The sequence below is a fragment of the Bos indicus genome, chromosome 15, assembly GCF_029378745.1.
Source record: "Bos indicus isolate NIAB-ARS_2022 breed Sahiwal x Tharparkar chromosome 15, NIAB-ARS_B.indTharparkar_mat_pri_1.0, whole genome shotgun sequence".
In the NCBI taxonomy this organism is placed as follows: Eukaryota; Metazoa; Chordata; class Mammalia; order Artiodactyla; family Bovidae; genus Bos; species Bos indicus.
The window spans coordinates 57,711,865-57,736,604 of NC_091774.1; the positions used below are offsets into that span (position 1 = coordinate 57,711,865).

Consider the following 24,740-nt stretch of genomic DNA (forward strand, 5'->3'; position numbering starts at 1 on the left):
CTAAATAAGAAATATAGAGAAATCCAGACTGTAAACTACAAATGTGTCTAAATGATAGCACTATGTGCTTATGTAGTCTTTAAAGATAAAATTGACATTTAAATGATTCATGCACTTTGTCAAACATGCAATAAACAGAGAAGGGTATAAAAATAAAATTTAAAAATTGGCATTGTTACAAAATAGTGCTAAATTTACGTACATACATATATATCTCATAATTAGAATCATCCAATGTTTACAATTTTCTGTCCTTTTCAAAATTACCATTATGTATATTTTCTCAAGCCCTTAGTATGCCTGAAAACATTATTGTAAATAGCTATAAATACTCTGTTATAAGCATTCATCAAACTGCAGTCATTTACCAAGCCCTAATATAATTGTTTGAACGCTAATAATGAAGCAATTCCCTAATTTTGATGTATCAGATCAGATCAGATCAGTCACTCAGTCATGTCTGACTCTTTGCGACCCCATGAATCGCAGCACGCCAGGCCTCCCTGTCCATCACCAACTCCCGGAGTTCACTCAGACTCACGTCCGTTGGGTCAGTGATGCCATCCAGCCATCTCATCCTCTCTCGTCCCCTTCTCCTCCTGCCCCCAATCCCTCCCAGCATCAGAGTCTTTTCCAATGAGTCAACTCTTCGCATGAGGAGGCCAAATTACTGGAGTTTCAGCTTTAGCATCATTCCTTCCAAAGAAATCCCAGGGCTGATCTCCTTCAGATTCTTTACTAATGTAAATGATATTGCAATAAAAATTTCTCCTCAGAAAAGTTTTATCAATATCTAGTCTTCCCAAAACGATATGAGAGAGTCCATTTCACTACACTCTCATTGGGTCAGAAGAAATTTTAAAAAGAGTCACATATTGCTATTTATTCTCTTTGGATCAGCATTAAAGAATTAAACATTTCTTGATACGCAGTCTCCTTCTGAGACATTTTTTCTTGAGGAAAAACAAGTTGTTCCAGGTTCATCTGCCTCCAAATAAGTTGGTAAAAAAATGCCCACATTTCATGATATGGCAAAGTGCCATCTGTTAGCACCTTGCAAAGCTCCATTTATTATTGTTATAAGGACACAATTAGACTCTTAGATTCAGTCTCTTTCACAGTGTCACTGTGCTTGTAGGTGGTACAGCTGTGGAAGTCATTTGGGATATTTTGTTTTAAAATTAATTTATTGATCCAAGTATTATATATGTTGCTTCAGAGGGAATTCTTCAATTAAACTAACTCAGTTAATGTTCTATTCTTCTCTTTCCAGGTATCTGTAAACTTATAAACAATGGCTCATATATAGCAGCTTTTCCCCCACATGAGGTAATTTTAAAGAACAATTTCCATTAAAAAAATGTTTTTTTCTCCTGTTCAATGCTTGGTCTCATTTTCTTTCAGTTAAGTCTAGCTGCCTTATTCCAGGAGGGTTCAATTAAGTGAGTGGCCCTGGACCTTTCTGAGACCCCCGTTATAATCTGTGCCTGTGCACTGGTTCTATATTCCTTCTGCAGTTTGCCCTGTACCAGGAATCCCAGCCTCTGAGGGAACGCATGGACGTGGCTCAGCCACTCTGACCAGACTGTTCCAGCATAGAGCTCCAGGCTTGACACAGCTTGGAATTCACACAGCTGTGAAACGGGGCAGATTCTGGTCTGTGCCTACTGCCTTGGGATACCTGAAAGCCCAAGGAAAACTCCAACCGCAACCCTACACCCCATTATTTACTTGATTTTCTGCCAGATTATTGCCTCTTCCAGTTTTCAGTAGGTCATGTTGTGGTAGACTCTGCCTGTTGAGACATAAACGACACCTGAATCAGTTTTAAACTCCCTCCCCCAACACACACACATGCGCGCACACACACACACACATGCGCGCACACACACACATACACATAATATTCTTTTTTAAGGCAGTTTTGCATTTTAAAATAAGAACAAAGTATTTAGGAGTTTAATGTGTGTGTTTTCAAAGCCCAGCAGTCTTCTAGTTTTAAAGGCTGAATTCACAGTCTAGTATAACTCATAAAAGGTAAAATGTATTGAGCACTTCCTATTTGGTACTGAGCTGTTATTTATATGGACTATCTCATTTAATCCTTGCAAACAACCCTTTGAGATGGGCAATAATATTGACCCTATTTTATAGATAGACCATTGAGCCTGAGAAAAGTTAAGTATTAATGGCAGTTTTGAACCTAGGCATCCAGACTTCAATGCTTCTATTCATTATAGTATACCTACTGATATTAGGAATAGAAATAATGATAGCAGATAATGTGTTAGAGTGTTTCATACAACAGGTCCTGTGCGTGAATATTCCCATTCATCTGACAGTAACCCTGGAGAGGAGATATTATTTTGCCCTTGCAGAGAGACAGAAACATGGCTCAGAAATTAAACACCATGTCCAATATGACCTAGTCAGTAAGTGGTAAAGTGTTTGGAGTGTGAGTCCCCACAGGAGCTTCTATAGCACATCGTTTGTTTTCTTATTTTAAATACTTTGTCTACCTAAGTAGTCTGTGTTCTGACAGTTTTTATTTTTTGACAGTTTCTTATGTGAAATTTGGAACCTATTAGGAATAGGTTGGAGAAGGAAATGGCAACCCACTCCAGTATTCTTGCCTAGAGAATCCCGTGGACAGAGGAGCCTGGTGGGCTGCTGTCTATGGGGTCGCACAGAGTCGGACATGACTGAAGTGACTTAGCAGCAGCAGCAGCAGCAGGAATAGGTTGTAAATAATGGTCATTTTCCCATTTATTCTTGTAATTTTGTAGAAAAACTAATATATGGTACACATATACAAAATTATGGGTACACATATACAAAATGACAGAAAACAATATTGTTGAAATACAGGCAATGAAAATATAGCGGCAAGTCAATAAAATGGACTCAGGAATTTCCTATTGATTTTGAAGGCTATTACTGGAAGAAAGAAAAGCAAAGCTTTTTTAGAGGAAAATGGAGTCAATGGACTCTTTAATTTGAATAAGGGCACTCACAGTTTTAGACCTCCGCAGTTGAGATTTATTTTTTGCTTACAAAAAAGACAATAGCAAGAGGGGAGAAAGAGACATTTCCAGGGAAATTTGGCACAATAATGAAGAAAGGGAAGGAGAGGAGTATATATATGAGAAAGACTGCCTAAAATATAGGTAGAATTGATAATCCCACCAATTATGAGTAGTGGAGACAAGAAAAGTGTGTTGGCTGAATGAGGGGGCTGATCATGGAAAAGGTATGGATCAAGGAGTGTACATAGTCCTGTGAAAAGGGATGAAAATACATGGTTGAGCAGGAGTCTGCACTTTGATCCGTTTTCTCTTGCAGTGCTTCTCATGTCACTGTCATCCCAGAACTTGTGGTTCATTGAGATTAATGAGTAGAAGTCAGACAATGATGTACTAGAGATTCTGAAGGTTAGCATCTTAAATCCAGGAAATGCCTACATCTGACCATTGAGGCTGGCAAGGAAAGTCATGTATTTTAGAAGGATTATCAGGAATGATTTAAAGAAACCTGAGATTTTGAGTTACCTTCCCATCTCAGGGCAAGCTATCTTAATGGAAGTGGATGTCTTAAGCATCTTGATCTTTCCTCCCATCTACTTAGCTTCCAATCTTTAAGCACCTTGGGTTCCCTTAGGGAAGAAACTTTTGAGACTGCACACTAACTGTACGTCTGCTTTTACCTGATTAATTTATTTTGTTAGAAGTGATAGTGAAAAGTGAAAGTAGCTCAGTCGTGTCTGACTCTTTGCGACCCCATGGACTATACAGTCCAGGGAATTCTCCAGGCCTGAACACTGGAGTGAGTAGCTGTTTCCTTCTCCAGGGGATCTTCCTATCCCAGGGATTGAACCCAGGTCTCCAGCATTGCAGGCAGATTCTTTACTAATTGAGCTATCAGGAAAACCCGGAAGTGAGAAAAACAGAAGCAAAATCCATATGAATTTCTCATTTCAGCCTTGAGGCACCTGCAGACCATGAATCAGGTGCCATTTTTTCTTCATAGGATCTCACAGCCCTGATTGTCTAGAAGGAGATGTTAGTTTGGCACTGTTCAACTGCCAGAGTATAGCAAACTTCTATAAAATTAATTAACAGTGATTTTGTACTTCTTATGTGCCTGACATTTTATAGCTATACGCGAAGTGGGTCCTCACAAAACCTCTTCTATATTGATATATCATCAATATTTATTATCCTCATAATCTAAGTGAGGTAACTGAAACATGACTTGCTTTAAATTTTCATCAAACATGTCATAAAAGTAGAATCACACATCGAAGTGAGCAGAGGAACTTCATTAAGTTCTGTGTCTAAGTTTTGATTCAGAAAATAAAATTATTATATCTATTGTCCTTTTTTATTATAGAAGCAGAGCAGTTCAGGCTTCAGGGAACACTTTCTTCTAAAAGACAGATATATTCTATGTTTCTGAAACTGCATATGACAGATTTTTGAGAGGCGATATAAAGAATTTTAAAACACAATTCCATTTTTGGAATATCTTATCTAAAGTAAGTTTTACAAATTCTAGAATTTAAAAACATGGCTAAAACTGGTGACTTATATCTCTTTTACTTTAAACACTTTTAATTAAAATACAGCTGATTTATAATATTATATTAATTTCATGTGTACAGTGTAGTGATTCTTTTAGATGGGGAGCACTTATTTAATGAACATTTACTCTTTTCATTAGCTTCTATTAATGAAGTAAATATTTTCTGGGAGTGGATAGCTTATCAAAGCAGAATAAGACTCAATTTCTGAACTAAAGATTAAAGCAATTTCTCTCAATGATGAAGACATTGTGTTTATTAAAAGACCTTAGGTTTCAAACAAACCTAAAGTCTAATTTAAGTAAAAGGTATTTCATTGGGTTAAAAAAGGAATTTAAGAAAAGTTTTAAAGAACTATCAGAATATTTTCAATAAAAGATAGATATATAAATGCATTTACTGCATCACTCCAGTGATGGGTTTATGTTTATAATCCTGAAGCTTCCAATAAGTTTTTAAATTATTCTGTAAGAAAAAAAAAAAGCAAAAGCAATTCCTAGTAATTCACATTTCACTAAAAGAATGTGTATCAACTCATTTTATCTTATTTGTTTCAGGGAGCCTATAAAAGTAACCAACCCATCAAAACCCACGGACCTCAGAATAACAGACATCTATTATATGAACGCTGGGCACGCTGGGGAATGTGGTACAAGCATCAGCCCCTGGATTTAATCAGGTAGGTCTTGGGGATAGATCAATAATGGAATACATATAATGCTGTTTTCTCAGCATTGTCTTAGATTTAGAATTATTTTCTTTACCCACCAAATCATCTGTATCAGTCAGGGTTGAACAAGGGGAAAAAAAGGCCACTATGCATCTTTTCAATAAAAGAAACAATTTAGGGAAATTAAAAACAGCAGACAAATGTTAACGACACTTAATGCTGGAGGAAAAATGGGATGAAGTGTGTTTCAGAGCTTAATACCTGAACCCTTTGGTAGGAGCGTTGCTATTGATGATGAGGACTGTCTGCAGAGATGTGAAGTGTTGAGAGTCAAGCCACAGAGAATTATAGGTGGCTCAGTGGTAAAGAATCTGCCTGCCAATGCAGGAGACACTGGAGACACAATACGATCCCTAGATTGGGAAGATCCCAGGGAGGAGGGCATGACAACCCATTCCAGTATTCTTGCAGGAAAATCCTATGAGCAGAGGAACCCGATGGGCTGTAGTCCACCAACTCATAAACAGTCAGACATGACTGAGCATACACACAATTCACAACAAATTATGGCTGCTCTGGGGAGAGCCCTGAGAACGGCCAGGAGAGGAGATAAGATACAAGCTCCTCCCATCCTTCCACCTCTGAGACTTTCAGTACCTCCTAGTGTGACTTAGCAGCAATTTACAAGGGAATCTGTATGATCTACTTCCCAGTGAAAGAAGGACAGGCAGAAAATAGATCTGAGAACAAATAGAAAGGTGGCCAACACAGCATCTCTGCATATATTTATCTTTCAACGAAGATTTAATGAGTGTCTATTTTATTCCAGGAGGTATAGCCTAGTGAGTAACTGCTCACAACTTGAATTGGTCTTGAAATAGTATTATATTCACAATTTATTTTATTTTGATGGAAGATGATTTGTTCTTATTTTTAAAAATCAGGAAATATATATTAAAGAGACTTACATCCCCAGCTAACTAGAAATATTTATAGGATAAAATTTTTAAATAGCATTCATATTATAAGATTATATGTGTTGATGAGATGTTCATGAATTATAAATATCAAGAATAACTCAAAACCGTATCATTGTCCTAATAGGAAATGGATAGAATGGACAGAATAAAGGGAGAGTTTGAAGATAATTTAATAAAAGAATTTAACATACAGACGTGTAATAGGGTCAAGAGAGCCACGAGATGATGATGAAGCGTCTGTGTACTGGTGTGCATGTGTGCTCAGGGGCTCAGTTGTGCCCGACTCTTTTTGACTCCATGGAATGCAGTCCACCAGGTTCCTCTGTCTATGGAATTATCCTGGCAAGAATACTGGAGTGGGTTGTGATTTCCTTCTCCAAGGGGATCTTCCTGACCCGGGGACTGAACCTGTGTTTCCTGTGTCTTCTTGCATTGACAGGCATATTCTTTACCACTGAGCCGCCAGAGAAGCCCAGGTGGAAAGTGAGGGAGTATCAGTTCATTTTCTTTTTTTATAAACAACCATTTCTAAGCACGTGTTTGTGTTTGTTTTCATTTTAAGAATGAACTCTATCATTTTAGTAGCTAAAGCCTTTTCAACCTATTTTTCCAAAGAAAATATTGAAATCTGGAAAAAAATACATTTAAAAAAATGGTCTGCTACAAAACCTGCTTAAGATAGCTGTGTGACTTTTTTTCCTAATATCTTTCAATAGACACTGGAAGGATTTAAGTGTAAAAACTAAATGGAACAATTCACTCTAAGAAGAGTTCAACTTAACATTCATTTTTATGATAAAAGTTATTTCAGCAGCGGAATCCTATCGTCAAATGAAACGTAGCACAGACTGTGCTGTGCTAAATTGCTTCAGTCCTGTCCGACTCTTTGTGACGCTATGGACTGTAGCCTGCCAGGTTCCTCTGTCCATGGGATTCCCCAGGCAAAAACACTGGAAGGGGTTTCTATTCCCTTCTCCAGGGGATCTTCCCAACCCAGGGATCAAACCTGCATCTCTTAGGTCTCCTGCATGGGCAGTGGGCTAACGCCACAGGGGAAGCCCCATAACACAGGATACCAGTATATACAACATAAAAAGAGAGTGACTCCAGTTGAAGTGTGATGGCATGACACCAATAGCAACCCCCTGTTCCTCCTTGCCCTGTTGTGGTTTTAAAGAAATTGAATAGAGCTCCTAAGAGATTGTGACTACCCATGTTCTAGATTAAGGATATTTTCATTAGCCTTCTTTGCTTGGAACTAGTTTCTTCTCTTGAAACAGATCTGAAATTTGCTATAACTTAGGTAATTGCACTCTTGTCAAATAACGTCGTTGCTCCTCTTAACCTTCGATAATGTATAATTAAAAATCTTGGTATAATACTCTGTGTATGTAAGGGTTTCTGTCTGTGCAGTCCTCTATAATCATCATCATAAAAATGTTAGTAATATGTGCCAGAACTGTACTCCACCCCACAGAACACTTGTTTGAAGGAACAAGTAGCTTTGTTAGAATACCTGCTAATATTATAAGCTTCATTTCAGAGTAGAACACTTCCATTATAAAAGAAATAAATAGGCTTTTGATCTATGTCTCCTACGAGAAATCAATGAAAAAAGCAAAAAATTAGATAAATGATGCTCAGTAGAGGATGATTTCATGTCTACACTAGATAGAATACACACATTTTAGTTGGCACAGTACAGAGAATGGAGTAGAAAGAGGATGATTTTTGAGAGGGAAGTCTTACTGAAGAAGAAAAAAAAATAACAAGAGAATTTTCTTTCCAGTAAGAATTTTTGCCCAGAGAGGTATTCCCGAATGAACTAATCTCTAAAACTAGTACTGGGACAGAACTGTGTTAAGTAATCATTTTTAGAAGATGGAGACCAAACACCAGTGCAGAATTCAAGAAATTGTCATTTCTTACTGGTGCCTTGTAAATTGTGAGGGTTAATATTGGCAGTGACATGGTGAAGAGCAACTGAGAAGTTGTTGGAACCATCTTATTCATCTGCTGTGTCCATATGAAATGTTAACCAAGTGAAGGGAAATAAAATACATTCATTCCCTTTGTTTCATTCAACAAAATACTTCCTGGGGTGGGTGCCAGTGAAACAAGATACAGGTCCATTTTCAAGTAGCTTGTAGTCATAAGGGGAAGGTAAGGAATGGGGGAGTGACAGGTAATGGTCATGAAGTTTTATGAGTTTAGGATACTGAAATGTGGGTCAAGGGAGTGTGGGAGCAAGACCAGGGACATCTAACCCAGGTTTGAAGTGAAGTCAGGGCAGGCTTCCTGGAAGAAGTGATATAAAGGACAGGATAAGTATAAGCCAGATAGGAGAAGAGGGTGAAATGTAATCTTCCAAAGTGAGGAAACAGCCTTAACCAAGAAAAGAGTCATGTGCTCCAGGAACGGCAGAGTTGAATTTTGTTGAGGAAGATGTGTGACAAAATTGTGCAGATTGTGTCTGGCATGAGGGAATCTGGCCAAGAGTGCAGATGGAGACTGAATTCAAGTCTGCTTTCAGTAACTACCCAGAGGGAGACACTTTTCTAATTTATGCCAAAGCAGTATGGTTTAGCACAGCTCTGTGTGGGGGAAACAAAAAGGATTCTACTAAGAGGATGAAGAAAAGCAAGAACTGGCTTATGAAAAGCTTTATGAGCCATGTTAAGAAGTTTGACACAGAAATAAATAGATTTTGCAAAATTGCTCCTATAAAGGCAACATTCAAAACAAACTATTACCATCACTGGATTTATTAAGCAAGACTATTATGATATCCCAGACGGAGCTGAGGAGGAACTGAGCTGGAACCTCAAATGTTTATCTGAAAGTCATATTAGGTGCGGCATTAATATCTGTAGTATTCCTTAGGTTGCCATAAGCTAAGAATTTGCTTTCTCGCACAGGCTGTACTTTGGTGAGAAGATTGGATTATACTTTGCTTGGCTGGGGTGGTATACTGGAATGCTGATTCCTGCAGCCATTGTTGGCTTGTGTGTGTTCTTCTATGGAATATTAACAATGAATGCAAGTCAAGTAAGGTAAGCTATTAACAGACTTACTAAACAGCTTGGCCTTCTGATTGGATCAAAACTTTATAATAATGCTGACTGAAAAATAAATGATTTTTTATTTACAATAAAATTTGTACTACAATTTGTTTTTATTTTTGCAGGGGGGAGGCACCGTATAAAGGCCATTCCTATTTTTTATATGCAGATTATCTTGGATAAGTTCTAAGACTGTTTCTCTTTATGCCAAATTTCTCTTTCTAGTACATAACTAATAATAATTCAACAATGCAATAGACCATTCTATGTAATTTAAATTTGCATATAGTCTTTGGTAGTCTGAAATACTCTCTCAATATAGTAATTCAAATAATTATAATAGATACAATTCTTTAAACACTTAAGATATACAAAGACCTTCCAAGCACACTGTTTCATTTTATACAACTTTCACTACCAGTCTTGGAGATGAGTTTTCCTTTCAGCACCTGAGCGAATCTTACATAGCTCAAGATATCTGAACAAAATGTTGTTGTTTATTGCTTAGTCATGTCCGACTCTTTTGTGATCCCATGGACTGTAGCCCACCAGGCTCCTTTCTCCGTGGGACTTCTCAGGCAAGAATATTGGAGTGGGTTGCCATTTCCTCCTTCAGGGGCTCTTCCTTACCCAGGGATCAAACCTGAGTCTCCCAGTCTTCTGTATTGCAGGTGAATTTGTACCATGTAAATCCTATCCTAAGTGGTCTCCTGTCATGACAACATAAAGTTACTTTCTACTTTCTTTTTATTCTCTAAGGGAATAGAATTTATAAAAGATTTTCGCATCAACTTAAAGTATCAAAATGGTAGTAAATAAGATTTTGAGAAATAACAAATGTTTATCAGAAGGATGGTTTTTCTGTTAAAGTTTAAATGACTCAACATTTGGATATAGAAACAATATAAAATTATTCAAGCTTCCCAGGTGGTGCAGTGGTGAAGAGTCTCCCTGCCAATGCAGGAGATGCAAGAGATGTGGGTTCAATTCTTGGATCAGGAAGATCCCAAGGAATAGGAAATGGCAACCCATTCCAGTATTCTTGCCTGGAAAATTCCATGGACAGAGGAGACTGGCAGGCTACAGTCCAGAGGGTCACAAAGAGTCAGACACAACTGAGTACTCAACACATACAATGATACTATTCAGCAGAAGTAAGAGTCACCTTGGCATTAAAAAATCCTCTTAATAGCGTGTTCTATTTACTGTGCCAAAGGGACTTCATCAAGTTCAACCTTGTATGATACAATTCAAAATATGATAAAGCATTTTTGCTCCCCTTAAAAGCTCAGTACTTTTTTCTCTTTTGGTTCATCTTTTAACCATGGCCATGCTACTGGGTGGTAATCATGACAGTTAATGGGACCATAAAATGCATTTCCTTGAATTTTCTTTGTATATTTGTGTACATGCACACATACACACACGTACACACTGCATTATAAATAATGCAGATATATTTGCGTAACAATTTTGCCTAAAAACAAAATATTTTCATTGTTCCAGAGTTGAAGCCTATTCCATAACCAAATTCCTTGATTTGGTATCTCAGAATCCCCTTGTTCTTCAGGAAGGCCAAATGGTAATTAGCATGAAAACAAACACCTAATGTTCAAAAGCATTTCTTCTAGTAACAGTCTTTCTTCAGAGTTTTGCAAACTCAGCACCAGTCTAGAAGGCAGCATCCTCCTGGATAAACATGCACCCACTGAAGACATTCGTCCCCCTTTGGGTATTTCTTTATATGCTGTTTTTGCATTTATTGCCTTTACTTTCAGTGTCAAACCCTATAAATCCCTGCCAAAACTGATTTCAAGGAATTTACCCCCTCAGTTTTCTATTAGTAGTTTCACAGCTTCAGCTCTTAAGTTAAATCTTTAATCTATTTTGGGTTAATTTCTGTATATGGTGGAAGATAGAACTGTAGTTTCATTCTTTTGCATGTGGATCCTTCTCTTCTAACACCATTTGTTGAAGATACTGTCCTTTCCTCATTGAGTATGCTTGGCTTTTTGTCAAAAATTGGCCACATATACATGGGTTTATTTATGGTTTCTCTATTGTGTTCCATTGATCTATGTATCTGTCTTTATGCCAGTAATGTACTGTTATGATTATCATACCTTTATAATATTGTTATCAAAGGTGTGATGCCTCCAGCTTTGTTCTTTCTCAAGATTGCTTTGACTGTTCGGGATTTTTGTGGTTTCATAAAAATGTTAGGGTAGGTTTTTCTGTTTCTGCGAAATTACCATTGAATTTCTGATAGAGATTGCATTTAATCTGTAGATCTCTTCAGGTAGTATGGACATTAAACAGTGTGAAATTTTCTAATTCAAGAGTACAGAATATCTTTCCATTTATTTGTATCTTCTTTAATTTCCTTTGCCAATGTCTCATAATTTTCAGTGTATAGAGCTTTCGCCTCCTTGGTTAGGTTTATTCCTAAATGTTTTCTTATTTTCTATGTAATTTTAAGTGGGATTTAAAAAAAAATTTCTCTTATTGATAGTTTTTTGTTAGTATATATAAACACAACTGATATTTGTGTACTGATTTTATATCCTGCAAATTTATTGAATTCATGTTTTAGTTATAGTTTTTTGATAGAATGGGCTTCTCTGATGGCTCAGCTGGTAAAGAATCTGCCTGCAATGTGGGAGACCTGCGTTTGATCCCTGGGTTGGGAAGATCCCCTGGAGAAGGAAATGGCAACCTATTCCAGTATTCTGACCTGGAGAATTCCATGGACTGTAAAGTCTATGGAGTTGCAAAGAGTCAGACATGACTGAGGGACTATCACTTCCCTTCACTTAGGGTTTTGGAGACATGGTCTTTTAAAATGAATTGACAAGAGCAGAAAATGATTTTTAGGCAGTTAGCTACTGTTCAAATTGATCCCATGGAGAACATATTCACAAAGTTTTCCCAAGTGATGTAGACTTCCTCCTCCACACTTTTGAAGCTGAAAATGAACAAAAGGCAATGAAAGAAATAGATTTTCTGTTCCTATTGATTTATGTACCAATGAAGAAAATTAGACTCCTTTTGTATGAGATAAGTATTCTTTAACCTTTAGCACAAGGAGTGTTTTAAACTCGCAAACTCTTTTCTTCTGTGCTTTATGGTATTATATTACTGCTACTTCTGTCACACTATAATTAAGACCCTGTCAGACTTACTGTTCTAAATCAAGGTAAGCATCACTGAATATCTTGACTTTCAAAATTTCACGGGACTGAATTTTTCCATTCAAGGTGTCAGACGTGGTTAAGTTGTAGGTGTTATCATGGCATGTGGGTGGAGGACATAGGACTTTTGAGTTGCTTTGTTTCAGTTTTATTTTAGTAATCTCTTTCTTGTTTATTGCAAGGTAACAAAATGTTAAAAAGCTAAAGATTAGGTTGTATTATGTTTCTACCAGTTGTGTTTATGTAAATTAAGGTCATATTTCTTAACTGCTCTGCAGTTAATTGTTTATGTGAAAATCATGTTCAGATTATTTCTTGTATGTGCATGTACAAGCATATATTTACATGTATATCGGTCTTACACAATCAAAGGTCATCAGATTTGTGTCAGGTAGAGCACATATTATAGGAGTATGAAAATGAACAAGCAGGAACACATGGTCCCTTCTTCTCAGGCTTTGGGTTTCAGGTCCAAGGCAAAGAGCAGAAACAGCTTTCTTGCCTCTTTGGCACTAGAACTCACCAAGAAATATCAGTACTGGCCAGGTTTTCAAAAGCTGTTGGACCAGGATTGAACCCCTGTCTTAAAGGACCTTTCAAACCCTCTCCTGACAACCTCCTTAGCAATAAGGGCTTCATCGGCTTATCAAGTGCCTATGATGTGCCAGGCACATTATCAGTATTCCTGAAGTAGTATCCCACTTGGCTATTATCTCCAACTAGAGATGAAGAATTGATCCTCAAAGTGGTAGATGACTTGGGGGAAATATCTAGCAAGTTAAACCTATATCTAATTTTTTAAAATTGCAATAAGAACACTTAAGTGGGGCTTCCCTGGTGGCTCTGGTGAAGAATCTGCCTGCCAGTGCAGGAGACAGGGTTCAATCTCTGGTCCAGGAGGATGTCACATGCAGTGGAACAACTCAGCCCATGCATCGCAACTATTGAACCTGTGCTCAGATCCCAGAAGCCACAACTGCTGATCCCATGTGCCACAACCACTGAAGCCCACACGTCCTAGAGCCCACGCTCTGCAATGAGAAGCCTGTGCGCTGTAACTAAAGAGCAGCCCCTGCTCATTACAACTAGAGAAAAGCCCATGCAGCAAAGAAGACCCAGCACATCCAAAAATAAATAAATGAATAAATATATTTTTTAAAAGAACGCTTAAGTGCACAGGTTTCCCTGGTGGCTCAGACAGTGAAGAGTCTGCTTGCAATGCAGGAGATGTGGGTTTGATTTCTGGATTGGGAAGATCCCCTGGAGAAGGAAATGGCAACCCATTCCAGTATTCTTGCCTGGAGAATCCCGTGGACAGAGGATCCTGGTGGGCTCCAATCCATGGGGTCGCAAAGAGTTGGACACAACTGAGCGACTAACACACACACAAATGCACACTGCAGTATTGTTAACTGTAGGCACAATGTTGGACAGCATATCTCTAGAGTTTACCCATCCCACATAACTGGTACTTTATACTATTGAACAGCAGCTTTCCATTTCCGCTCCATTACTCCCTGGCAACCACAGTTCTACTCTGTATCTATGAGTGTGTTTTTTAAGATACCTAATATAAGTGAAATTACACAGTATTCATTATTCTGTGACTAGTTTATTTCACTTAACATAATGTCCTTCAAGTTCATCCATGTTGTTGCATATGGTAAACTATCCTTCTTTTTTTTAAGGCTAATATTCTGTTGTATGTCTATTCCACCTTTTTATCCATTCATCCGTGAATGGATATTTGGGTTATTTCCATACCTTGGCTAATGTGAATAATATTGAAGTGAACCATGAGGTGCAGGTATCTCTGAGACCTTGGTTTCAGTTCTTTTAGATATATACCCAGGAGTGGGATTAATGGATTAAATGGAAGTTCTATTTTTAATTTTTTGAGGAACCTTCGTATTGTTTTTCATAGTGGCAGCACCAATTTACAGTCCCACCAACAATATTCAAGTGTTCTAAATTTTCTACATCCTTGCCAACATGTGTTGTTTTTACTTTATTTTGTTTGTTTTGTTCGATAATAACAATCCTAACAGGTGTGGCTTAGCATCTTATCATTTACTTATTCCTTGACAATTATATATTATTCTAAAATCCATGTTTTAGTCATGTTTCCAAACTTCCTTCCTTTAAACCTACTTTCATATTATCAGATTTCCCCAAAATGGGCATCACCACACATCTTATTCTGTACTTTGCATGTTAACAGAATCACAGGAAGCATCAAGAGCCTGGAGCAGGTCCAGGCATTCACCCCCAAATGGACAAATTGCTCCCGCCTCCCTTATGGATAGAGGTGGTAATTATGATAAATTGGTGATAATTATTATTTCCTTTGAATTAGCTTTTGATGTGTATTTCTAACAGATAGAAGACAAAAGAAAGCCACATTTTAAGCAATGCTTTGTATCATGTTGTGCATAGTTGCTAGTTGCTCAGTTGTGTCTGACTGTCTATGGGATTCTCCAAACGAGAATACTGGAGTGGGTTGCCATGCCCTCCTCCAGGGGATCTTCCCAATCCAAGAATCAAACCCATGTCTCCCGCATTGCAGGTGGATTCTTTAACATCTGAGTCCCCAGGGAAGCCCAAGAATACTGGAGTGGGTAGCCTATCTCTTCTCCAGGGGATCTTCCGACCCAGGAATCTACCTGGGGTCTCCTGCATTGCAGGTGGATTCTTTACCTGCTGAGCTACCAGAGAAGCCAGGTGTATATTAGGAAGAAATTAAGAAACACTTTGGGCACTCTCTCTCCATCTAGTGGTTAAGTCAAAGAACGCTGTAATCATCTCAAATTCCATATTTTAGGCTAAAAAATGTTGCAAAACTTGTTTAGTGGGGTTTTTTGTGTGTGTGTGTTATCTGTCCAGTGGAACTTTGAGCAGCTTATGGAAAATGAGTTTGATAATTCTAGACATAAAAATAAGGCTCAGTCTGATGACTAGGATCCTAGACTGGATGCTTTGATACATCTGTGCTTTTGTCTGATTATTTGGAAGGTGGGAAAGATGATGTAATATAAACCAAATTTAATACCATTCTAGTGTGAGAGTTCAATACAGGGCACATTATACATTTTTTAAACAACGAATTATGATAGCAAGCCTATTTTCATAGGAATTTTCTCCAAGAGGTGGGTTAATTCTTTTTTTTATTACTACAAATTAGTAGTATTAGTAAGAGGAAGTATAATCATCTCTCTTTTTTTCTGAGCTTTAAAAATGTATATTTTACCTGCTTCCCCCTACTTCACATAGATATCATGATTACTAGCAATAAGATGTATGTGAAAGTGGGAGAATTATAGTTCATATAAGACTCGTCATACCATCATCATCATTAGTAAATTAGTTTTTGGTAGGAAAGTCCCCTGTAATGTGAAATAAACGTATCCCTCTTTCAGATGAGTTGTAGTTGATGGAGAACTGGACCTAGAATCAGGAAAACCTAAACTCAGTTCCTTCAAGTATCTCTTGTAAGCTTATGACCTTGAACAAAGCTCTTAAACATCAGCTTCCTCTCAGCTGTGGAGAACATTATGACTGCAGGAGATTGCATTGAGGACTAAACTTAACGGACGTGAATCCATTTTTGGTTACTGTAAGGCGTTGCATTACAGTATAGTACTATTATTTACTAGTCATTTCCACTTTGTCTTGAGTTTGTACACATCCAGCATTTGAAATAGATATGCATTATTTTTTTTCACTTTGAGTTTATATATTTTGAAAACAGCAAAAGTTTTATTAACAGTTGTATTTCCAGGCATAGTTTTAAAAGCCTTTATATTACCTTCAACATTTCTAGAGCAGATTTACTTAAAGACAATTTATTAAGGGGATACCAAATGGGAAAGGGCCAGGTACGACAGATAAAGGCACAAAACATCTAATAACAGTTTCTGTGAACTCTCAGATTGTGAGTCTTTTGAGAAATTGTTATTGATGCCCTGCTCATGTCATGATGTCATCTATAAAGTATGCTGAGATTTTTGAAAGATAGCAATAAACTCAAGAAGCAAATGTTACAAGGTTACATTCTATTGGAGGATATCGTATATTTCAGTAATCCGTAATGCACTGACTGACTGCAGTAGGGGTTGTGGAATTATGTGAATTATGGGTGCTACTCATTTTGGTGACTGTAAAGCAGTGAGAACCAGGGGAAAGGTCTACAGACTTGAAAAATCAGCATGCTGCTGCTGCTGCTAAGTCGCTTCAGCCGTGTCGACTCTGTGCCACCCCATAGACGGCAGCCCACCAGGCTCCCCCGTCCCTGGGATTCTCCAGGCAAGAACTCTGGAGTGGGGTGCCATTTCCTTCTCCAGTGCATGAAAGAGAAAAGTGAAAGTGAAGTTGCTCAGCCGTGTCCGACTCTTCGCGACCCCATGGACGGCAGCCTACCAGGCTCCTCCATCCATGGGATTTTCCAGGCAAGAGTACTGGAGAGGGTTGCCATTGCCTTCTCTGAAAAATCAGCATAGTTAGATGTGATTCCAGCTCAGCCACATCCAAGCCTGTGAGCTGGGTTAAAATATTCTTAGGTGTTCCTCCCAAGATTGTCCTACATGCCATGAAATCAGGTGGAAAAGTATCCTTGTAACAAGGCCCCACAAGTGCGTCCTGAGTATAAAATTGGCCTATTATCATGAAAATATCTTGGATCAGAGATTTATTAAAACAAAGAAGCAAACTCAGTATCACAAAAATTCTACAAATTTGGGTGGGAGTCATTCAAGTTCTTCCTCCCCTGTCCACCAGTATTTCCATTTCTTCTTTTCCTTCCCACCCTACTACTTCCCATAGGATTGGCCGTAGGGGCTAAGCAGCTTCCTGAGTGTGGAGGTTCACGCTTTCTTTTTCTTTGATTTCTTAAGCCAAGAAATTTGCAAGGCCACTGAAGTCTTCATGTGCCCTCTCTGTGATAAGAACTGCTCACTGCAGAGACTCAACGAAAGCTGTATCTACGCCAAGGTCAGTGTGGACCCTCACATTCCCCTCCCTGCCCTCTACTTTTCCTAGGAACGTAGGCAGTAAAAAGTCCTCTAGCAAACTGCTTTCTACCAAAGTTAAATGTTCCCAAGAGTTTCAACAAACAGTGTCATTGACAACTGAATAAAACATCACTCTGTGGCAGTTATAAAAAGGATGTATTTTATTAGAATATCTGTCTTCCTCTGTTTATATAAATGGTTATTGCCATCACAGACATAAAACATCCACTTGGAATGATATCTAGATTATTTTTTTGGAGAAGAAGATTATTTCTTCTTCAGTGGTAAAGTTTGTATCTTCCCATGAAGACTCATGAAGTCTAAATACTTCTAATTTGACAGAGAAAATCAAGTTTTCTTAACATACCTGAAGTTCTCAAATTTTTTCCTATTAGAATCACCTGAAGAGTTTTTTAAATTCCTGAAACCCAAGCTACATCCAAGAACAATTAAATTAGAATCTAGTTTTTGGAACCTAGGCATCAGCATAATTTAAAAACTCCCAGGTGATTTCAGAGTGCATACAAGTTTGAGAAAAGTGTACTTCAATTATATAATTATGAGTACTCATTTGTAAAATGGTTTTATTAAAGTATAGTTAATATGTAATAAAATGTACATATTTGAAGTATATAAATGAATGTGTTTAAATACATATATATGCTTTTGTGAAACTACGGCCACAGTCAAGATAAAGTAACATATCCAAAGGTTTCCTCGTGATTTCTTGTAATCCCTGCCTCCCAAACCCCACCCCTGGGCTCAGGCAAACATTTTCTGCCATTATAGATAAATTTGTATATTCCAGACTTTTATGTAAATAGAGTCATACAGTGTGTGAATTTTTTCTAGTTTCTTTCACCCAACATAATTATTTTGAGGTTCATCCTCAAAATAAATGTCATAACATTTATCAGCAAATCCTCTCTCTCTATTGCTGAGTATTAATAGTATTGCATGATATGGCTATATCAGAATTCAGTTATCCCTTGATCTTCATAATTAAGATGAATCTTAATAATTATTCATTCATATTAATAATCTGGGGGGAGGTTAAGTTGTTACAATTTTAAATAAAGGTGCTATAAACATTCATCTACAAATGTTTGTTTGGACAAGTATTGTTATTTCTCTTGGGTAAATGCCTAGAATAAAAATTACTAGATTTGATGATAGGTAGATTTTTATCCTTCTAAGACATTGCAGAACTTTTTTCCAGAATTTCTACACATTTTACATTTCTACCAGTGATGTATGAGAGTTCTAGTTTTCCATATACCCACTAGTTCTCATGATAGTCTTTTTCATTGTAACTGTTCTAATAGATCTTTAGAGAGAGCTCATTGTGATTTAGTTACTTGAAAATTATTTGATTCTTTCGGGTCTTGCTTTTAGGATTTGTGAGTTAGCCTCACATCGGTGCTCTTTCTAGCACTAATTCTCCCCACAAATCTTTCTGTGCACTCTCCCCAGTGAAGTGTGAATACTGAGGATTTGCAGTCAGGCTAACAGGCCCTACCCCTGCCTGAATCTGAGCTCCTGAACCCGTTTCCTCTAATGCTTTCAGGGACTATGTCTGCAGCCAGTTTCCTCACGAGTGCTCTCTGTCTGGCTTGTCCTTCTGTGCACTCTTGTGACTCTTTCAGGCAACCGTAATGCTCACCTTCATTGTTTCCCACCTCTTAGGAATCACTGCCCTTCATTGTCTCACATCCAGTCTTGAAATCTGTTGCATTATGTATTTTGGGAATTATTCAGTTATTTCCAGAATGTGGGTAAAGTCAGTCTCTGTTACTTCATCTTGTTCAGAAATGCTGTGCTAGGTCACTTCATTTGTGTCCAACTCTGTGGACTGTAGCCTACCAGGCTCCTCTGTCCATGGAATTTAATAGGCAAGAATACTGCAGTGGATTGCCACACCATCCCCCAGGGGATCTTTCTGACCCAGGGATCAAAACCACGTCTCTTATGTCTCCTGCATTGGCAGGCATGTTCTTTACCGCTAGGGCCACCTAGGAAGCCCAGTTCAGAAGTAGAAGCTTGTGTATAATCACTTTTGACAAGGGTGAACATAAAAACAAAAGCCACTTAGGATCCTCCTAGGAGACCAAAACTTACTAAAATTAGCTTCGGAATTATTTTTCTTAAATGCATGTTATGGGGAAAATCTGTTTTGTTTATAATTTAATTTCTGAAGTGTGCTTAGTATTGAATTCTCTCAAATGTTCCCCAAAGATATCTTGTTTTGGGAAGCATTTTCTCGACACTTTTTATAAAAGCCAAGTATATTAGAGTCATTTGATGTATAGACACATGTCCCTCCCTTTGCCCATGCATTTCAAAGATACATGACAGCCTTAGGGACACCAACAAATCCAAACACTAAAGATAAGAATCATATGTGGCAGAGTGATAAAGTGAAGAAGCTATCCAAGGAAATGCTAAATCTAGGGAGCTATTGTAATTATGTGGTATCTACATTCCTCTGTTACCCTGGAGAAAAGAGTATATGTAGGGGTAGGTATGACTCAGGAAGATCTCACTTAGTAACTATTATCAGGTAGGTAGAAATGTTAGCTTGCAGAGGAGAATATTGCCTTAAGGAACAATGCAAGAAATAAAACCCACCAGGGTGAAATCTTCATTATGTCTTGTATTTGATCCTCTGGTTAAGGTAAAATGTAGTTACTTGATTTACATTTTAAAAATCAGAACTACTCTTCCTTCATTGAATGGAAATAAACATTTTCTTTTAAAATCTGTTGTATTTAAACACCTAGAGGTTACTAGATGGGCAGTGTCATAAATAAGAGAAGAAATTTTTAGCAAAGAAACAAGCCCACCAATCTAAAATCATCTAGTCACCTGATCACCTAGCCACCTCATCTGCTGCTGCTGCTGCTAAGTTGCTTCAGTCGTGTCCGACTCTGTGCGACCCAGCCACCTCATTTAGAAACTGGTAAATTCCTTATGGAATCACTGCTACTTGTGAAAAGTAGCAGGACATTAAATCTGCCATATTTTACATGTAATTATTGTGCATAAATAAATAATGTGCACATTTAATCATTCCCTTAATAGTGTCAAGGGTGTGTTTCAGGAAAAATGTGGTCCCGTTATATAATAAAAATTATATCTAAGTACACTAACATTTTCTTTGGTGATTATTTTAGGTTTCGATACTTAAAAGTATGGGGTTGAGAAATATTTGCAATTAAGTCATTGCAGTGATATCTGCATATTCTTCAAAGCACAGGTGACCACAGGTGTCAATTTCCATTATGTTAGGATTTTTCATTAAAGGTAAAATCATTAGGTACAAGAGTCCTGCATTGTTTTTTCATATAGTTCTAAAAATGACTCAATTCTTATTTGAAGTTATGCTTATTTATAATAGTTATTAATATTCGGTGATTTTTTTTACTGGTTCAGCAAACATTTATTCAATCCCTAATGTACTGAGCCTCAGATTGTATACTAATATTGAGATTACAACAGAATCAGGACAGATCATGTTTCTTCTGAAGGAGGAAATGGCAACCCACTCCAGTATTCTTGCCTGAAGAATCCCATGGACAGAGGGGCCTGGCAGGCTATAGTCCATAGGATTGCAAGGAGTCAGGCATGACTAAAGTGACTTAACACACATGCATGAACATGTTTCTTCTTTAAGAAATTTCATGGAAGAATCCTCAGAAGACTACATCAGAATCATCTAGAACTGTCATTAAAAACAGATTCCTGGGCCCATGTTAGATTCAGAATCAGCTGGTCAAGGGCAAGGCTTAGAAACCTACATGTTAACAGATTACTCAGGTGATTCTTATTTGTAGGCCCACATTTATAAAGTTATTGCACTAAACAAGTATTGATTTGGGGTGAGGGTGAATACCTGCCTCTTGAGAGACCTATATGCAAGTCAGGAAGCAACAGTTAGAACTGGACATGGAACAACAGACTGGTTCCAAATAGGAAAAGGAGTACATCAAGGCTGTATATTGTCACCCTGTTTATTTAACTTATATGCAGAGTATATCATGAGAAACGCTGGGCTGGAAGAAGCACAAGCTGGAATCAAGATTGCCGGGAGAAATATCAATAACCTCAGATATGCAGATGACACCATCCTTATGGCAGAAAGTGAAGAGGAACTCAAAAGCCTCTTGATGAAAGTGAAAGAGGAGAGTAAAAAAGTTGGCTTAAAGCTCAACATTCAGAAAACTAAGATCATGGCATCTGGTCCCATTACTTCCTGGGAAATAGATGGGGAAACAGTGGAAACAGTGGAGAAGGCAATGGCACCCCACTCCAGTAGTCTTGCCTGGAAAATCCCATGGGTGCAGGAGCCTGGTAGGCTGCAGTCCATGGGGTTGTGAAGAGTTGGACGCGACTGAGTGACTTCACTTTCACTTTTCACTTTCATGCATTGGAGAAGGAAATGACAACCCACTCCAGTATTCTTGCCTGGAGAATCCCAGGGACGGGGGAGCCTGGTGGGCTGCCATCTATGGGGTCTCACAGAGTCGGACACAACTGAAGTGACTTAGCAGCAGCAGCAGCAGCAGTGGAAACAGTGTCAGACTTTATTTTGGGGGGCTCCAAAATCACTGCAGATGGTGACTATAGCCATGAAATTAAAAGACGCTTACTCCTTGGAAGGAAAGTTGTGACCAACCTAGATAGCATATTCAAAAGCAGAGACATTACTTTGCCAACAAAGGTCTGTCTAGCCAAGGCTATAGTTTTTCCAGTAGTCATGTATGGATGTGAGAGTTGGACAATAAAGAAAGCTGAGTGCTGAAGAATTGATGCTTTTGAGGTGTGGTGTTGGAGAAGACTCTTGAGAGTCCCTAGGACTGCAAGGAGATCCAACCAGTCCATTCTAAAAATCAGTCCTGGGTGTTGTTTGGAAGGAATGATGCTAAAGCTGAAACTCCAGTACTTTGGCCACCTCATGCAAAGAGTTAACTCATTGGAAAAGACTCTGATGCTAGGAGGGATTGGGGGCAGGAGAAAGGGATGACAGAGGATGAGATGGCTGGATGGCATCACCGACTCAATGGACATGAGTTTGAGTGAACTCCGGGAGTTGGTGATGGACAGGGAGGCCTGGCGTGTTGCATTTTATGGGTTTGCAGAGTCGGACACGACTGAGCAATTGAACTGAACTAAACTGAGGGTGAATACATGAAGCTTCCATGTTTGTTGTAGCCTGTGCCCAGGTCCAGTGGGCATGGATAGGTGTACAGATTTTGCGCTATTGAAGAATTAGGAACTGAGGAACTGAGAGAAGGCTAAACTTTGGTCTAAATTCCAACTCTCTGCCTCTCTTCCTTGTAATCACCTGGCCTGCAGGGTTGGATCTGTTCAAGAAGAGTCTTATTCTCCTTAGCCCACAGAATCTTGAATGGAATATATACAGCAGTTTCCAAAGCCTTAAGTTATTCTGAACCTATTGTTGACTTAAAAAAGTCACAACCTAAAAGTTGAGAGTTATGTTTTTTTGGTGGGAGTTTTTAGGACTTTAAGCCCAGGAGACATCTCAAGTAACCCTAAGAGAACTGCTCCAAGTAGGTAGAGAGGAGTCAGGTTATATAGAAGTTTTCAACAAAGGGCAGGTAGTCTGAACATCAAAAGTATTTTTGTGAATTAAAGAAAACCAGATATCTCAAGTTAAGAAATTTAGCACTTTTCTATATACGGAAAGATGCTAGAGTCTGGGCTCACTGAAATCATTCCTTTCCTATGCATCTCAGCTGTCTGGAGCCAGTATTCTGCAATATTTCACATCCTGACATTTTCAGTTCTCATTGTAGGGAGTGGCTGCAGTCTAATGGCTGCCAGATGGTGCAGGTATTCTTTCTGCGTGCCCTGGAGGGCTGGAATCCTTGATGACTGTGACATCCTTATGTACTGATATGGCAGAAAATAGACCATTTCTCACCAAGAAACAATTTTAGAGAGAGCTATCTATCAACTACAGTAGAGGAGAAGAAACAGACTTTAAGCTTCCAACCTAATAAGAAATTTATTTCCATAAGCAGTCCTCACATTTATTGATTTTCAGCCACACTCAGCTCTCCAAGAGAAATCACATGTCAAAGAAAATGGAGAATTTGTGCTAAAACACAGCTTTGTTTTCTTAAAGAAGTTTGCTTCTGTCTTCTTAAATTATCCCTACTCACATGCATAATGTTAAATAAAATGCTTGTCCAGAGGTTCTCTATGCATAAAGGCATGCTATTAAAATAAAGTAATTCACTGCAAATATACATTTGTAGATTGGACAAGATTTTTTACTTTTCGCGTTTTTGGTGGGTTGTTTTTTTTTTTTTGGCTCTGTTATGCTGCTTTGGGATTTTTCTTGAGATTTCAACTGGAGTTTTCTTTTATAGAGCAACTGTTCTTTTCCTATTAGGCAGAAGGTCTCTCCCACCTTTATTCTCCTGCCAATTGCTTACTTTCTAAGCTCGAGCCATTCACACTGTGCTTGACTCTTCATTTTTTGTCCCCTCCGTTTTCATTTAGCAGCTCTATATTAGGCCCCTTGTTGGTGTTGTTGTTCAGTTGGTAAGTCATGTCTGACTCTTTGGGACCCCATGGACTGTAGCCCTCCAGGCTCCTCTGTCCATGGATTTTCCAGGCAAGAATACTGGGGTGGGTTGCCATTTCCTTCTCCAGAGGATCATCCCAACTCAGGGATCAAACTCGAGTCTCCTGCATTGTCAGGTGGGTTCTTTACTACTAAACCACAAAGGAAGCCCATATTAGCACCCTAAAAAAGCCTTGTCATGGGAAGCTATTATATAAGCACAGGCTTCTGAGTGTTCTTCTTATCTCCGAAGTCTCCCCTCTCATAATACACACCACAGGTAACAGTTTAGTGGAGGTAACATGACGACCTTACACTTTTACCCGCCTCCTCAGGGCAAGTTCCGAAGACTTCCCTAACTTCCGTTCTAGCTTTATTTCTCACTACAAGTTTATAATCTCACATTACATCAGTATGACATGTATACCTTACTATGTCGAGCGGATGTGTTTCTAAAAGTTGATATTTAAATTTACTTAGTTAAAAAATGCCTGAAAGATTTATAAACAAAAGTAACAAGAAAAAAATGAAAAGCTTTTTTAAGGAAAAATATTGCTCAAAAAATAATGTCTATGCAACACAATTGTTATTATTATTTTTGTTTGTTTGTTTTTGTTTTTTAATTAATTTTATTTTATTTTTAAACCTTACATAATTGTA

The 24,740-nt window shown here is 38.1% G+C and overlaps 1 protein-coding gene across 1 annotated transcript in view; it reads left to right on the forward strand.

Moving 5' to 3' along the window:
* Positions 1 to 24,740, forward strand: part of ANO3 (anoctamin 3) — a 447,078-nt gene that overhangs the window by 338,514 nt on the left and 83,824 nt on the right. Inside the window, exons 11-14 of the mRNA XM_070803970.1 lie at positions 1,274 to 1,329; positions 5,137 to 5,258; positions 9,148 to 9,282; positions 17,372 to 17,468. Of these exons, the coding sequence (XP_070660071.1) occupies positions 1,274 to 1,329; positions 5,137 to 5,258; positions 9,148 to 9,282; positions 17,372 to 17,468 (410 nt within the window). The remainder of the gene's footprint in view (positions 1 to 1,273; positions 1,330 to 5,136; positions 5,259 to 9,147; positions 9,283 to 17,371; positions 17,469 to 24,740) is intronic.